General features: G+C 38.4%; 1 protein-coding gene across 1 annotated transcript in view; it reads right to left on the bottom strand.

Annotated features, from left to right (window-relative positions):
- LOC143974097 (cyclin-dependent kinase 4 inhibitor B-like) overlaps nt 1–17341 on the bottom strand; it is a 54645-nt gene extending 37304 nt beyond the window's left edge. Inside the window, exon 1 of the mRNA XM_077475159.1 lies at nt 16893–17341. Within this exon, the coding sequence (XP_077331285.1) occupies nt 16893–17018 (126 nt within the window). The 5' untranslated portion in view covers nt 17019–17341. The remainder of the gene's footprint in view (nt 1–16892) is intronic.
- Nucleotides 17342–18289: the final 948 nt, after the last annotated feature.

Raw genomic sequence — 18289 nt, 5'->3', positions numbered from 1 at the left:
ACCATGGTGAGGCCTGTTCTGAGTGGAACCTGTCCTGTTAAACTGCTGTGTGGTCTTGGCCACTGTGCTGCAGCTCAATTTCAGGGTCTTGGTAATCTTCTTATAGCCTATGTCATCTTTATGTAGAGCAGCAATTCTTTTTTTCAGATCCTCAGAGAGTTCTTTGCCATGATGTGCCATGTTGAACTTCCAGTGACCAGTATGAGAGATTGAGAGCGATTAAACCAAATGTAACGCCAAATTTAAAACACCTGCTCCCCATTCACACCTGTGATCTTGTAACACTAATGAGTCACATGACACTGGGAGGGGAAATAGCTAATTGGGCCCTATTTGGACATTTTCACTTAGGGTTGTACTCACTTTTGTTGCCAGCGGTTTAGACATTAATGGATGTGTGTTGAGTTATTTAGAGGGGACAGCAAATTTACACTGTTATACAAGCTGTTCACTACTACACTACTTTACATTGTAGCAAAGTGTAATATCTTCAGTGTTGTCACATGAAAAGATATAAGATATATAATAAAATATGTACAAAAATGTGAGGAGTGTACTCACTTTTGTGAGATACTGTATGTGAAAATTGATTTCATTATTGATTTATGTGCACTGAAGGATTTCTCATAGTGAATTTATTATCAGCACTAATGGATTTATATTATCATGTATTGACATCAGGATTGATTTGATTCTTTTTGGTGCTGCAATGTATTTACATATTTATTGGGCTTGCCATATCTTGATTATTTTGCTAGCTGCCTTACCTCCCCACTGAGTGCAGACTTTTTGTGTATGGTTTAAGTTGGTAATAAATATGAAAACCATGTCCATGCATTTACTGACAGTTATATTTAAGTGGCCATCTGCAGTGAGGTGTATACAGTAGATTTATAGGTGATGTAACACAGGGCTCGACAAATCCTAGGTGCCAGAAACTGTGTCCCGCCACTCAGGCCCCCACAAGCTGACCCATTTCCGGCACCAGACATAAGCGACTCCCACTACCCAACACCTCAGACTCGCAGCCCCAGGAGCCAGGCAGCTTGTCCAGTTCCAACATATGTCACACATAACCACAACACACACATCAAAAACCCTAGCCCCAACAATCTCAAGTGTCAAATCCCCACTCTCCGAGAGCCCCAAAGGGACATGCATCCCCCAAAACCACCCAGTGAGAAAGCCACCCCACCCAGCAGCACCGCAACTTAATGAGACAGCCGCCCGACCCCTAAACAAGTCAAATAAAAGCCACAAACTACTTACAACAGTAACTTGTAGCCTCTATCTTATTTGGACATTTCACACTTTGAACAGAAAACTGACCCTGCAAAAAAAAAAAAGAAAACACCCAGAGTGCCACATCAGAACTCACCCACTATCTGCACAAGCCAAAGGCCCATGATGGTCGACTCCAGTCCCCTCCACATGCAAATCCAAGACCCATCACTCCTTTTTCGCCAAAAAGAAAGCTCTGCCAGTCAAAAAAAGCTGGCGCCTAACTTTTTTAGCTGGCTTCTAGATACAAAGCAAATTTATCAAGCCCTGGTGTAATATTGTGTAGAGAATACATAAGATACTACAGTCAGTTGCACATTTCACACCTATGCAGTTTTGTTTAGTATGCTTTCGTGTATTTTTGTCCTATTTAAAGCAGCCTCAAAAAAGTTATTTTTTTTAAAGTCACCAGCTACAAATACTGTAGCTGCTGACCTTTAATAAGGACACTTACCTGTCCAGGGAGACCACAATGTTGGCCTCCCCCCCCCCCCCACAGGAAGATTTTGTGCTAAGGGAAACCAGTGGAGCCTTCAGGCTTTGCAGCCGGTTTCCTACTGCGCATACGTGAGTCACGCAGTGATTTCTGAATGGCCACCTTGGGACACACACAGGTTCCAGGAGGCGGGGGGGGGGGAGAGAATAGGGATCGTTGCAGAAGAGGAAATTACGTATTTCACCGCGGCCAGGCTGGGACAGTATTACACTTTTGATATATATATATATATATACAAAAATGAGGGGTGGAGGGGTGGTCTTTAATTTTATACCTTCTTGTAAAGTTGGGTGGAACTGCATTTTCACTGCTAATGTCTGATTAATTTTAAAATGAAAAGTGAGCTATGCAGTGTCTCATTCTGCTCTGCAGTACTGATTACATCAGGGGTATCAAACTCAATTTCAACGCAGGCCGCACCAGCATTATGGTTGCCCTCAAAGGGTTGGTTGTATCTGTAAAACTAGATGTACAGAGCCCCCACCCCCCTTAGAGTACATTACATATCAAGAGCCAGTCCACCATCAGAAGAGTCTTCCATTATTCCTTACATCACTGTATACCCCCCTTAACTTATGTTGCTGCCAGGAAGAAGCTGGGGACAGAGCTGGGAAGCATGTAAGTGCAGGGTCTGGAGGAGGACCAGATGAGGGCTGGAGTCAGCTCCTGAAGTCTGCTGAATGCTGAGACCAGGGGAGGCAGAGACAAGGGGGTGTGTCGGCTGAACAGAGAAGCACAGGATCTGGTGGAGGAGTTCTGTCCACTCTGCTGCTGACTGCTGAGACCAGGTGGGAGCAGAGACAAGGGGGTTGCTGCAGCAGGGTAGGTGCGACTGCCACATGAAATGGCCTGGCACTGGCAGGCTGGATTTAGCTGTGTGTTTGATATGTGGATTACATGCTAATATTTAGAGTGACCATTGATTAGGAATTGTTACCACTATTCCTTTCAATCAAGTGACTGCTGATGCAATCAAAAGATAGCAACTTAAAGTGATGCTAAAGATATCCTGATTCTTCAAAAAGGAGTCCATTTACATTTACTACTACTGGCCCTGTATTCTCCTTCACTTGTATTTGTTTGGAATGAGCAGTGCTTGTTAGTTGCAGTCATCTGAGCCGCCCTATGCACTCTACAAATCCCATGGTCCATAGTTCATAGTCATTCTTGGGAGCGAGCAAGAAAGGGTGGCTACTTTCCTACATACAGTCGGACCATGGAGAATGAACATAGCCAGCTATGGGGGGGTTCTGGCCTTTCAAACTTAAAGGCATCGTTTACACTTTAATGTTGGGGGAGGTACGGTAAAAACATGTGACAGCAGAGTGGGGCCATGAGGCTTTGCAATGCAGTGCAGCAAAAATTATCCCCATTCAACTGAATAGAACGCAATGCACACAGTTGTGGTGTGGTAGTGTACTCATTAGTACAGCAAGCGCCTCCTAAGCTCCCCAATTTTTCTTTCCTTCAGCCCACTGGGTTGAACTAAAACAAACTTACCGTGTGAACCAGGCTTTAGCTCTCATTCAGCCCATGTTCTAAATGGCCTTGGAATGGCAAATATACAATGAATACCTACAGCGAGGATCCCAGATGTTCCAATTCTTGTCAACTGCTCAGCCTGTTCACCTGAGCGATGGGCTGAAAACAGCCACTGTTGTTAACATGTATCTGCACATCCAGTGGTCCCATATTTAACCACTTCCCACCCGGCCAATGCATATATACGGCCGGGTGGCAGCCGTCTGCTCCTGATAGGACGTTCAGGAACGTCCTTCAGAAGTAGCGGGATCGCGCGTGCGCGTGCCTGCGCAGCGGCGCGATCCCGATGTGCTCGTGTCACCCGGACACGGCACATCTCGGATCGGCAGGAGGGCTCTGTGATTGGCCCTCCTGATCACATGACGGCCGTGTCCAATCACGGCCGTCATGTGATGTAAACAAACAGCCGGTTGCTAGGCAATCGGCTCTCCTCTCCTCACACGGAAGTCATCGCTGAGGAGAGGAGAGCAGAACGCTGCAGCCGGCTGATGATCAGTGAGTATGGGCTGCTTTTTACAGCTTTTTACTCACTGATCATCAGTGTAGTGTCAACACACAACACACCACACAGTACAAACACAGTCCCCACATATGTCCCCAAAACACACATGTCCCCAAAACATACATGTCCCCAAATAATAAAAACACATGTCCCTAATAATAAAAACATGTCCCCCACATATGTCCCACTAAAATCACATGTCCCAATGATTATCTGCACACATATATACGTGATCACCTGTACACATATGTACATGATCATTTGCGTACATATGTCCGTGATCACACAAACCAATTATTATACACTTAACGGAATTTTTTTTACCAAAAACATGTAGCAGAATACATTTTGGCTTAAATTTATGACAAAATTAGATTTTATTGGATTTCTTTTCAAATAGAAAAAAGAAAATATTGTTTTTTTTCCAAATTTCTGCTTTTTTTGCGCTTATATCGCAAAAAAAAAAAAAACGGAGTCGTGAATAAATAACACCAAAATAAAGCTCTATTTGTGCGAACAAAATGATAACAATTTCATTTGGGTACAGTGTAGCATGACCGCGCAATTGTCACTGAAAGCGCTAGAGCGATGAAAGCTGAATATTGGGCTGGGAAGGAAGGGGGTGAAAGTGCCCTGTATTGTAGTGGTTAAGCTCCAGAGGACAAAGCAAAACACATTGGGTTGTGGCCTGGCGGGAACTCGGGTTGAGGTCTCTCCCATCACCAGTACATTACCATAGAACTCCATGGATGTGTGGCACCAGGGATTTTTTTCTCGCTTCCCTTCAGTGACTACAGGAGCTAGGATGAGCTCCATCAGTCCCTGGCACTACTGCAGCACATTCAGTATTATCTACATTACTCCCCACAGTGAATGAGCCTGAGTGACACACTAACAAACCATGGGTCACAGTGGTTACCTGCTGTTAGGGACAAATTTCTTATCCTGGATTCAGAAAGATTTTATCCAAGGGCAAAAATGTATCCCTACCTGCAGGTAACCACTGGATGTGCAGATACAGGTAGATACATGTTTACAGCAGCAGACAGCCTTGGCACTTTTCAGCCCATCACTCAGGTGTACAGGCTGAGCAGAGTTTGGAACATCTGATCCTGGGTGCAGGTACTTGCAGAGCCAGGAACTGACAGTCACTACTCTTTGCTCACTGAAGGCAGAGAACTGAGTGATGAGCGGTCTTTGATCGCTCTGTTGTTGGTCTTAGAAGCAGATTGGGAGAGATGCAACACTGGATCAATGCTCCATCCACCTAGGTAAGTATAATTAAAAAACAAATCTCTTTTAAAGGAAAAAAAATCCCCCTCTCCCTCCTAAGAACCCTCCATCCCCAAGCAAAGATTCCCAGTGTAAAATATCTCACACATTCAAATACCCCCCCCCCCTCCAAAAATTAAACCCCCCTGTCTCTAAACGGATCCCCCAAAGCAAAAATATCTCCCTCAGTCAACACCCTCTCCCCCAACAAAGATTCTTAATTATGAAGAAAATCTCCTTTCATCCAATCAAACTCCCTCCCAGAAGCAAATCCCTGCCATTAACGACCTTCTGTAAACTTCTCTACAAGAAACTCTCCCCTTCTCCAAAAGCAAATCCACCCCCCTTTCCTTAACCCCTCACCAAAAGAAACTCCCCCAGGCTGTAATTCTCACTTCCTCTTTCCCAAAACAGAAAATTGACACCTCCCCACTTACCAGACCTCAGATTCTGCACGACACAGAAGTAGGAAAACTTCTGCATCCCCAATCTCCCTTCGGCTATGTCATATGATACCTTGAGGAGGAGTCTAGGAGTTCCCTCAGCTGTGCACTGTCAATTGATGGCATCTGAGACCTCACAGTAATTTCATGCTTTTCAGGGGGTCTCCTTATTAAACCGAGGGGATGGGGCACAATAGAAGGGGGGCTGGCTCCTGCACTCCGGAAATCTGATTGCTTCTACTGTGCTTATGCTGAGGCTAAACAGCAGGGACACTGTCTGGGCATTTTGCCAGGATGCTGGGGGGGTGGGGTTTGAACACCCCTGACACCCCCCCCCCTTATCTACACCCCTGCTCATAGCTACACTCTAAAGGGAAGATAGTTCACAGCAACAAAAAAGGAATCTGTAAATTTGGAGGAGGCTGAGAGCAATAGAAGGGACTTTTTGAGTTAGGATTACATAATTCAATATAATATTTTTCTTAAACCAGAGTTACTTAAAGCAGTTAGGAAAGAGGAAGGGTCTAAGATTCTAAGCTGCTCGGTGTTGGAAGGAAAGGGATACTATAAAGAGATAATCACATGGCTGTAACACAGTTATAAAAATGTTACCATGCATTAGGCAAGGTACAAATGTTGCTGTGTAAATGATCAGAAAGTAGGTCAATTTTTAATGTGTAAAAATTGTCCTGTTCATTTTCTCTATAGTATATGAGTATATGTATGGAGTTTCGGTTACGGATCTGAATGCAGTGCATAACCCTGTGTGAATGTCTCTGTTGAAAATGCAGTTGTGTTAAAATCTTTGACAAAAAAAAAAGGTTGTAAATGTGTTTTGTTTTTTTAACGGCCCTGTGAATAAGGTTTAGAGGCATGTGAGCTGTTCACTTCCTTCTGAATCACGAGGAATTAACCATATAATGAATAACTGCCCCGTCAGATAGCGAAAAAAAAAAAATCTTGTCAAGTTGCTGGGTTCCAGCATTACTCCAGTATAATTTTATTTCACATTTAAGGCTCCATGCACACTGGAGCTCATAAACTGCAGTTTATTGGAGTTTGGGGTGTTTTTTTTAAAAGCCCATAAACTCCACTCTGTTAGCCTATGTGTCCATGCACACATGGACGTTTTTTAGTTTAATGAGCAGTAGAGTTTATGTGCTTTTTTCTGAACGCCAGAAATTCGCGTTCAAAGTGCCATTTTTCACTAACAAAAAATGACAAACGCCGATAAACGCTCATAAACACGCGTTAATTAGCATTCGGCATTCTATTTTTTCAATACACTGTGGGAGTTTGGAATGCACAGTGGGATTTTTGAAGTGTCCTCTGTGTATTTTTATTAAAAAACGCTCATAAACGCTAATGCTAAAAAACACTCATAAACGCTAGTACAAAACGCTGTTAAAAGCACGTTTTTCAACCAGTGTTTTCTGACAGCAATCTGGCATCCAGAAAAAGCTTTTTTGAGCTTCAGTGTGCATGGAGCCTCAATGTCCTGCTTGCTGTATCTTTAGGCTCCATGCACACTTTCCTTATACAAATGGCAGTTCCCTCAGCAGAAAAAAAAAGCGCTCATATACTGTAGTGTTTTTGTACAATGTTTAGGCAATTTTAGGCGTGCTTAGCATTTTTCTGTCAGAAAACTCCAATCAAAAAGGCAGACCAGATTATTTTTTTCCTGCCTCTAAAAACTGAGCTTAAAATATACCTCTATTGTCCTAATATGGACACATAGAATAACATTGAGCTGCTTCTACAGGCAAAGCACATATAGAAGCAGTCATTTTTTTAAGCCAGTGTGCATGGACCCTTAGTGCATTTTATGAAAAAATGCACCTTCCATTATAGTCAATGGTAGAGCACCAAAAACACAACATGTGTTTTTATTAGTGCATTTTTTTAAGTCACATGTTTATTTTTCTCAGGTGACTGAGGGAGAAAAATGCATGTAAAACTTGCATGAGGATTGGGCGGCTCTGTGCAATAAGGTAAGTAAGACGTTTTTTTTCTTCAATTTTCTTTACAACCACTTTAGGTCAATGATGTCATGACTATGGTGTCCTTTTATGAAGCAGTGAAATCTATTCACTGCTTCATTCTCCGGCATTCACAGAGGAGATCGGTGTCCTTTTATGAAGCAGTGAAATCTATTCACTGCTTCATTCTCCGGCATTCACATAGGAGATCTTTCTCCTCTGTGTGCCACTATATGAAGCGGAGTAGATCGTTTCACCCTTGGAGGTGTGAAGCGATCTACAAACGCTTCTAACACTGGAGAACGGCCCCTAATACTGTAATCTCGTGAGACTTTACGAGATTACAGTACTAGAAATTCACTCATACACACAGATGTCATTATATTAAGCAGTGATAAATTATCACAGCTCAATACACTGACACGCGGTGTGATTAATGTTAGTGAAATAAAGCGTCCCCCTACATAATATATACATGTATACACACACAGACATTATATATACATGTATATACACACACATTATATATATATACATATACACATTATATATATATATGTATATATATGTATACACATACATATGACAGGGGGACATGGTTACAGTGTTGGGGGGTCTGAACGAGGCATAAGGAAGTTAATTATCTTCCTCTTTCCTCCTCAGATCCCCCTGATTCCCTCTTCACTACCCCGGTTCTCCACCTCTGAGTTGGTGAATCGGGGCGTGTGAATTCTGACACAGATCACAAGTGAAGCGCTGAGATCACAGCTTTATAAAGTGACCGTTACTGTGTCAGTCTATGAGGATTCTCCATGTGCGGAGATAATCGGCGGGAGAACAAGTTCAAACACATCTCCCCCGATTATCTCTGGTTTATATACTGTTTATGGGCTGTGATCAGCGGCGATCCTCTGGATCTCCACTGATCATTGCTTCATAAACGGACACCTATATGAAGCGGAGTAGATCGTTTCACCCTTGGAGGTGTGAAGCGATCTACAAACGCTTCTAACACTGGAGAACGGCCCCTAATACTGGAATCTCGTGAGACTTTACGAGATTACAGTACTAGAAATTCACTCATACACACAGATGTCAATATATTAAGCAGTGATAAATTATCACAGCTCAATACACTGACACGCGGTGTGATTAATGTTAGTGAAATAAAGCGTCCCCCTACATAATATATACATGTATACACACACAGACATTATATATACATGTATATACACACACATTATATATATATACATATGCACATTATATATATATATGTATATATATGTATACACATACATATGACAAGGGGACATGGTTACAGTGTTGGGGGGTCTGAACGAGGCATAAGGAAGTTAATTATCTTCCTCTTTCCTCCTCAGATCCCCCCGATTCCCTCTTCACTACCCCGGTTCTCCACCTCTGAGTTGGTGAATCGGGGCGTGTGAATTCTGACACAGATCACAAGTGAAGCGCTGAGATCACAGCTTCATATAGTGACCGTTACTGTGTCAGTCTATGTGGATTCTCCATGTGCGGAGATAATCGGCGGGAGAACAAGTTCAAACACATCTCCCCCGATTATCTCTGGTTTATATACTGTTTATGGGCTGTGATCAGCGGCGATCCTCTGGATCTCCACTGATCATTGCTTCATAAACGGACACCTATACCTGTATATTTCAACTGTGGGTTGTGATATCCCCACCCACAGCTCATTGGACTAGGAATGACAGCTGACTTGTTTGGACCCAAAGCTAGCCCTGAAGAAAATGCAAGCTCATCCTTTCTAATGATTTTCGAGGAAGGGTAACAGTATAGTACATAAACACAACCAGACCCTTTTTTTCTCAAATTTTATGGGAACCATTTCAGTTTTTTTTTTTTGCTCTCTAAATGTATTGCTAAAATTAAATAAGACTCCATTTTATTTTATTAATTGCCCCCCCCAGGAGGTGTACATGCACATGATATCAGCACATTGGGGGTTATTTACGAAAGGCAAATACACTTTGCACTTTGGAAGTGCAGTCACTGTAAATCTGAGGGGAAGATCTGAAATGAGGGGAAGCTCTGTTGATTTTATCATCCACTCATGTGCAGGCTAAAATTCTGTTTTTTATTTTCTTTGCATGTCCCCCTCAGATAAGTGACTGCACTTCCAAGTGCACTTGCAGTTTACACTTGCCTTTAGTAAATAACCCCCATTGTGTGTGACTTACCTATCAAACAATGCCATCCAGTGCTGCGCTGTCATTTATTTATTTATTCTAGATAAACACCCACAAAGCAAACAAGATTGACTCTTCCAGGAAATCAACTACTGTACAATGTTTCTGATTTCAGATATTAAGAAATGAAACTTCTTATGGCAAATGTATCATTCAGTTTTCTTTCTGGTTTATAAGACTACATTCAGTTGGAACTTGCAAATAGTTGAACACCCAGGAGTCATAAAAGGAAACTAAACTCGAAATTAAAAGTGAAAGTCAAGCCTAAAACAAACATCTCTTGCAGGTACAATCTAAAACTAAACTATCTAACCCTGCAAGGCAAAGATATGCATACTTGGGGTTTTCCATCTTGTAGGATTGCCATAATACACACTGTGTAATGAAAATATAATGGTAGCCTGATTGGAAACTCAGTATTCCTCCAAGAAACACTTTATAGTACATCAAAATTCATTAGAAATATGAGGGATTGTGAAATACATTGATTTACAGTATTCCATGTATTGTAAAAGGTTATACAGAGAACGTTAATGCGTTTGAATTTCTTATTCAACTGAATCTATGTGTACTGGTAGATTTTATACACATCTGTAAGTATATTGGCTCCTACATAAATAAGGCAGTTTAGTGGAACTGCTACACTAGAGTACTGTACAAAAAAACAAAAAACAAACATTGTATATCAGTCTGATATATATATATATATATATATATATATATACACACACACAAAATATTATATTACAGTATTATAATATTATCTGTACTATACAGAAGGAAATATTGTATTTTGTACTGCTGATTATTATTATTTGTATCATATATACAATATATATATATATATATATATATATATATATATATATATATATATATATATATATATATATATATATACATCGAATACTGTAAATCGATGTATTTCACAATTCCTCATATTTCTAATGAATTTTGATGTACTATAAAGTGTTTCTTGGAGGAATACTGAGTTTCCAATCAGGCTACCATTATATTTTCATTACACAGTGTGTATTATGGCAATCCTACAAGATGGAAAACCCCAGGTATGCATAGCTTTGCCTTGCAGGGTAGTCTTAGATTGTACCTGCAGGAGATGTTTGTTTTAGGCTTGACTTTCACTTTTAATTTAGTTTCCTTTTATGACTCCTGGGTGTTCAACTAGGTTTTCAAGCTTTTGCTAAGTGGATGTAGTCCTATAAACGAAAAAGAAAACTGAATGATACATTTGCCATAAGAAGTTTCATTTCTTTATTTCTTAATCTCTCTCTCTCTCTCTCTCTCTCTCTCTCTCTCTCTATATTTCTATTATATTAAAGTGTTGCTAATTTTATTGTATTATTATCGGTTACGATTGAAAACTAACACAATTCCATCCTGCATCATGTCCCTCTTATTCCACAGACTATAGGGAAAGTACACCATAAAGCAGCACTGTATGTTCTATACCAACCCGGTCCAAAAGGGAACAATGAGAGTATTGTCTAACTGCTTGGATTTTTTTTTTTTCAGCTGTATATAAATTGAGTCAAGGCTATAAAATATTAGAATAATATGAAATCGCTACCTTTTCTTGTCCTTTTTTTTTTTTTTTTTTTTATTCAGTATTGTCTGATCAAGAAAGAACATAATGAAAACAGACATTTGCATTAGCAAAGACATGTTTCCAAAAATATTGCACGAATATACGGTACAAATACCCAGGAGACAAGTAACAAAAAATAAAAAATCGTTCCCAATATAAAGGAAAAGGGTGGGGGTAATAACTTGGAATTTGGAAAAACAAAGTGCGGATAATACATACATTATTAGACATTTATTCATGTACATGGAAATTGAGTTGTATAGATATCTGGGGTTTTTGTCTTCCTCTGGATCAACTGTGGGTATAGTAAGAGATAGTAGAGATCGTAAGATTTTTTACCCATTTTATCTGGTTGAACTGGATGGACTTGTATCTTTTTTCATTTATGTAACCATATATAGTTATGGTATATAACTTGTATATATATATATATATATATATATAGTTATACCGCCACTGTCATATATATATATATATATATATATATATATACTTCCAAGTGTACTTTACTTCCAAGTGCACTTGCAGTGCAATTTCAATGCACTTTGCACTAGTAGCGCACAGTGGATTTGCCTTTAGTAAATAACCACCATAACCCCCACTGTTTTTATATATAATATTTATATATATATATATATATATATATATATATATATATATATATATATATATATATGGGTTTATGGTGGTTATTTACTAAAGGCAAATCCACTGTGCGCTACTAGTGCAAAGTGCATTGAAATTGCACGGCAAGTGCACTTGGAAGTAAAGTCGCTGTAGATCTGAGGGGGACATGCAAGGAAAGTAAAAAAACTGCATTGCTCATGATTGGATAATAAAATCAGCAGAGCTTCCCCTAATTTCAGATCTTCCCCTTAGATCTACAGTGACCGCACTTTCAGTGCAATTTCAAGTGCACTTTGCACTTGCAATGCAAAGTGGATTTGCCTTTTGTAAATAACCCCCAATGTCCTCTGATCGGATCACTGTACACAAATACTTATATTAGTCTGTCCTTTCTTGGCAGATTGCAGTTGGAAGATCTGAACAACAATCTGAGATCTGTGAAATGATCCCAATCGGTCAAATTTCGAATCAATTCATATTCAGAATGACAGTTGAATGTGGTTGTATTTTAATTGCTGAAAGTATGTAGAGGGAAAAAGTCTCCTTTTTTTAAACATTTCTTTTTGTTTATTTAATTAGAGCAAACAACACATACACGTTCCTGTTTTTGATCCTTTCGAAATAAACATTTGATAAACCATAGCATTGCTCAACTGTACAGAAGAAAATATACGTTGTAATTCTTAGTTGAAAATCACACGATCTTATTGATTGACTTCTATCACACAGAAAATCGACCATCCGATTCCGCACTGCCCATACAAAGCACGATCCATTGCAATCTGAGGCTATTGCTGTTAGTACTATTGCTATTAGTATTATTAGGCTATTAGTACGAACAGGTCAAATACTGACATTCTCAGGCCATGCCGATAATTTAAGCTGCTTTCCATCACAAATGTCTAAATAGATCAATGTCCCTTGGAAGTCACAATATCATGAATAGCTGAAATGTGGAAGCATTGGTTGTCTTTATCAGTTATTATTATTATTATCATCAATATTATACAGGATTTAAATAGCACAAACAGTTTGCGCAGTGCTTTACAACATGAGGGCAGACAGTACAGTTACAATAGGAATCAATACAAGAGGGATCAGAGGGCCCTGCTCCTTAGAGCTTACAATCTAGGAGAGAGGGATCGGTTGTTCTTGTGATTAACAGCTGCCTACAAATCGATCTACTATCAGGAATAAGGTGATTTGTTTATGCTCTTTTATATGGAGGGGTGACTAACGTCCTTTACAGTACTTCATTCATCACATATGGGGACATATATAAAATGTGCATTCGGTCGGAAAGTTAATCCACTTATTTATATCAGATGTGATTAAAGTTTAATTTCAACGGACAAAAACAATGTATGGAGATCCTGTATAATATTACGATGACAATACACCATGCAATCTGATTATACGAATTTACCAAAACATCATATGAGGATAAACCTAAACATGTTATGAATTAGTATCAAACCAGGTAGAATCTTGTGCTATATAGTCGACAGTAGATCTAAAGAAAATTGTACAATCTGTTTGTGTGGTGTATGGTCAGCATTACACTGTGAATGTTGATTTATGGTAATCAAATCAGGCAGGCTCTTATTATTACAGGGGGGTTGATGTATTAACTGGAGAGTGCACAATCTGGTGCAACTCTGCACAAGAAACCAATCAGCATTCAGCTTGCTTTGTCAAAGCTAACTGAACAAGCTGAAGTTGGAAGCTGATTGGCTACGATTGACAGCTGCACCAGATTTTGCACTCTCCAGATTTAGTAATCAAAACTCCTGTAATAATAAGAGCATGCCCTCATATTGCATGGTTGAGGTTTAGGGATTGTACATTCAGGTTGTATAGTTGATGTCCAGGGAGAGTTATGTGTTACAATGAGTGCGGATCTGTGTCTGGAAATGTCTATATAGCGGTGCACAAGGTACAGAGGATGTAATAGTACAGGGACGTGTAAAGGCAGGGAAGGAGAACATGTCCTCCGGCTTTTCTCTATACAAATTCTCTGCATGGGTGGAACTTCACAGATAAACTGTCTCTAGTTTCTTATAAATCACAAGAGTTATTTTCATAGATCTAAGATTGGCCATATACAATCTGATACATAATCTGATTTTATAATCCTCGTATAATCTCCTATAAATTTACCAAAACGATGTACTAAGAGAATAAACCAAAACAATCCATTCATTGTGTATCCCATAGTGAAAGTCCTTACATTACATAGTTGTTGGCAGAGCTCAAGAAGATTTTTACATTAGATTGTTTGGAATATGGACTGTTTTATAGGTCCTAATTTACATCTTCACCCAATCAGAATCAGGGGGCATTTTTTTTTACATCGTTAAACCTGGGTATACATGTTATACAGGCTAGGATGAAATGTACTCTCCAGGTTTCCTCCTCCGCTCCTTTTTGATAATCACATCACAGATGCACTTATTCTCTCTCTTTTTTCTTTCCTTTCCTATTACTCTCTTCTCTTTTTACTTATCATAAAAACATTATTTTGCATGCCATTTGATCAATAGTCATCTATTATTAACTACATCACTTGGAGTAATGCACCTAGTCAGTTATTATATTTATTTAATTAATTGGGAGGGGCAGGGAGGGGGCGGAGGGCAGAACCGAAATTTCAGGGGGGATCAGGGGGACACGTACAGTTCACAGCTAGATCCCAGTTGGGGTGGCTTGCATGTCTCCCTTGATTCCTCTGGAACAAAATCAGATTTTGATACTCTGCCGACCCCTGCTCAATCTTAATATTCTATAGCAAATAAAGAATTTATTTTCACTAATTTGCTCTGATCAATGGTTTATCACAACCCTTCAGGGCATTAATTAGCATTGTTATGTTATAAATATGTTGTTACATTAACATCGCTGTTATCTTCTTAAATTTTGTTTTTGATAAACCCTACTGAAGGGCTATGTTGGCTCCCGGTTTGGGATATTTATTACTCCATTGTTTTGTTATATTGATGAAAAATGTTCAATAAAAATATTGAACAAGAAATGTACTCTCCATTGTCAGCAGGGGAAGGAATTAATATTGGAGCTGATTCATAAACCAGAATATGTGTACTTAAATTAACGTTCTATACTGCTCTAAGAAATACACCTTGCTGAGTATATGTATTTATTATTTAATAATATTATATGATAATAAATAATGAATACATTCTGTGTATATGTATTTATTATTATATGATTCTAAATAACGAATACATTCTGTGTATATGCATTTATTATTTAATATTATTATATGATTCTAAATAATGAATACATTCTGTGTATATGTATTTATTATTTAATAATATTATCTGATTATAAATAATGAATACATTCTGTGTATATGTATTTATTTTTTTAATAATATTACATGATTCTAAATAACGAATACATTCTGTGTATATGTATTTATTTTTTAATAATATTACATGATTATAAACAATGAATACATTCTGTGTATATGTATTTATTATTTAATAATATTATCTGATTATAAATAATGAATGCATTCTGTGTACAGGCATACCCCACTTTTAAGTACACTTCTGCATAGAAACCAATGAGCTTCCAGGTTTTATTACCAAAGCTTAATTGAACAATCTGGGGTTAGAAGCTCATTGGTTTCTATGCAGAAGTGAGCCTGATTTTGCACTTTCCAGCTTTAGTAAATAAACCCCATTGTGTACTTAAAAGTGGGGTATGCCTGTATATCTATTTATTATTTAATAATATTACAGATAATATTATAAATAAGGAATACATTTTGTGTATACGTATTTAATTATTTAATAATATTTTATGAGTTTAAATAATCAATACATTCTCTGTGTGCATGGGTTTATTATTTTATAATATTACATGATTATATATCATGAATAAATAAATACTGTGTATATGTATTCATTATTTTATATTACTACATTAATATAAATAATGAATAAATAAGTACTGTGTGTATATATTTTTCTTATTTAATAACACTACATTATTATATGTAATAAATAAATCCTGCAAATATGTATCGTATTATTATGTATAATGAATAAATAAATACTGTGACTATGAACTTATTATTAATTAATACTACATTATTATAAATAAATACCTTGTACATGAATGTATATTCTACTACTATTAATAGTAATAATAATTTTATAGTATGTATCATGTTATTTTAAATAATGAATACATACAGCATCTATTTATCTATCTATTGATCGATCTATCTATCTATCTATCGATAGATAGATATACAGTATCTATATATAGATAATATATATATATATATATATAGATATATATATATATATATATATAGATATATATATAGATATATCGAGATATAGATATAGCTCTATCTATCTATCTATCTATCTATCTATCTATCTATCTATCTATCTATCTATCTATCATGCCTATATATGTATCGTGTTATTATAAATAATGAATACAATAATTATGTGTATATGTATTTATTATTTAATAATATTATTATAATTACTGTGCATATGTAAAAATATATATTTATATAATACATTCTGCGTATATGTATATATTATTTAATAATATTATAAAATCAGCATAAAATAGTCGTTAAAATAATAAATCCTGTGTATATGTATTATGTGATACGTTATGCGCTGAGCGCCCCCTCTGGTAGTAATATGTCCCAGCAGCTCTCCCCATAAAGCCCGTACGGGTCCCCTGGCCGGATGATACACGGACACTCCTGTCTCCATCCCTGTACCTGACTGATAGGTGAATGCTCTCCTTTGCTATATCAGCCCGTTGGTAAACAGCGCCCCCTGCTGGCAATGACTCTAATGTCCATCACTCTACATTTAGCGCAGCGCAGGACCTAGCTGCAGCATTGTCGGCACACTTACCTGGATAGGCGTTCTCCCCAAGGAGTTTGTAGCGTTTGGATCTACCCCTTCATTCAGTAACTCAGAGACCTGTTGGACGTTTCCTGTGGCTGCTGCAGTTGCCAGCAAATCTTCTCTAGAAGCCATTGCCCAGTCATACACCGGCAGTGATGAGAGTGGTCCTCTGATGACCCTTCCCAGTGGAGGTGTTTAGTGGAGCGCCCCCTGCTGCTCACTTCCTGCTTCTCTCCATTGTGGGGTGAGGGTCTTCACTCTTCATCTACCATTCATTGTCTGCAGCTTCAGTAGAAATGCTCCTATTCAGGTCTTTATACAAATAGTGCACAGATATTCCCTACCCTGCTACTTTGTCTCAGGTCTCACACCTTCCGAGGTGGGGCTACTCTTCTCGGTGCGTATTCTCTAAAGCCCTTCTAGTCTTGTTGTGACATGTCTCCAAACTAAACATAGAAAACAGCTGACCTCATATATATATATATCTAAAGGAAAATATTCCACACGCCCTCTGCTGGCGTCACTGGGCATGGCGATCAGCTGTTCGCTTGACTTTGAACTTTCAGTTTTGGTCTCTATGATTGAGTAACACATTTGTATCAAATGTCATTGCTCTTTTTATTTTTATTTTTATTTTTTTACCCCAGAGGAACCCTTAAAATAGTTTTCATCTCTTAGGAAACCCCTTCTAAAACCTATTCTACCTACAGCTCAGCTAGATAAGGGTATTGTAGAAAGTTTTATATAAAAAGTTAAAGAATGTGACATAAGTGGAGTATTCCACACTCGTATCATATTTATAACACATACCTTTTATTGCTTTTTATTTTTTAGAAAATGAATAATAATAGCAATAAAAAGGAAACATAGATGGTGAGTGCCCTCTATCAATATTGGTTAGTGTAGATATAACCATAGAACCCCATACACTGACTTCAACACCGATCACTGCAAGCTATGAAGCAGTGTCATGAAATACAATTCAGCGAGGTCCTTTCAGTAAGCTTTTCTTCCAGCAGAGCTCTAAATCTCATGTTTGTGCTATGATTCAGATAGGATCTATGTACCTCACAAGAGTAACATACATCATGTGCCCCCATCAGAGTAACCTCTTACATCAGGTGCCCCCATCAGAGTAACCTCTTACATCAGGTTCCACCAGAGTACCCCCTTACATCAGACGCCCCCTATCAGAGTATCCTTTATATCAGGTGCCCCCTATCAGAGTGCCCCATTACATCAGGTTTCCCCTGTCAAAGTGCCCCCTTACATCAGGTGCTCCCTATCAGAATCCCCCCTTGCATCAGTTGCCCCCTCTCACAGTACCCTTTACATCAGGTGCTCCCTATCAGAGTCCACCCCCCTTTACATCAGATGACCCCTATCAGTGTACCCTTTACATC

The sequence above is a fragment of the Lithobates pipiens genome, unplaced genomic scaffold (assembly GCF_037356315.1).
Source record: "Lithobates pipiens isolate NorthernLeopardFrog02 unplaced genomic scaffold, aLitPip1_a1.2 Scaffold_13, whole genome shotgun sequence".
NCBI classification, from domain to species: domain Eukaryota; kingdom Metazoa; phylum Chordata; class Amphibia; order Anura; family Ranidae; genus Lithobates; species Lithobates pipiens.
Note: the sequence above shows the minus strand (reverse complement) of the source record. Positions and strands in the feature narration are given on the sequence as shown.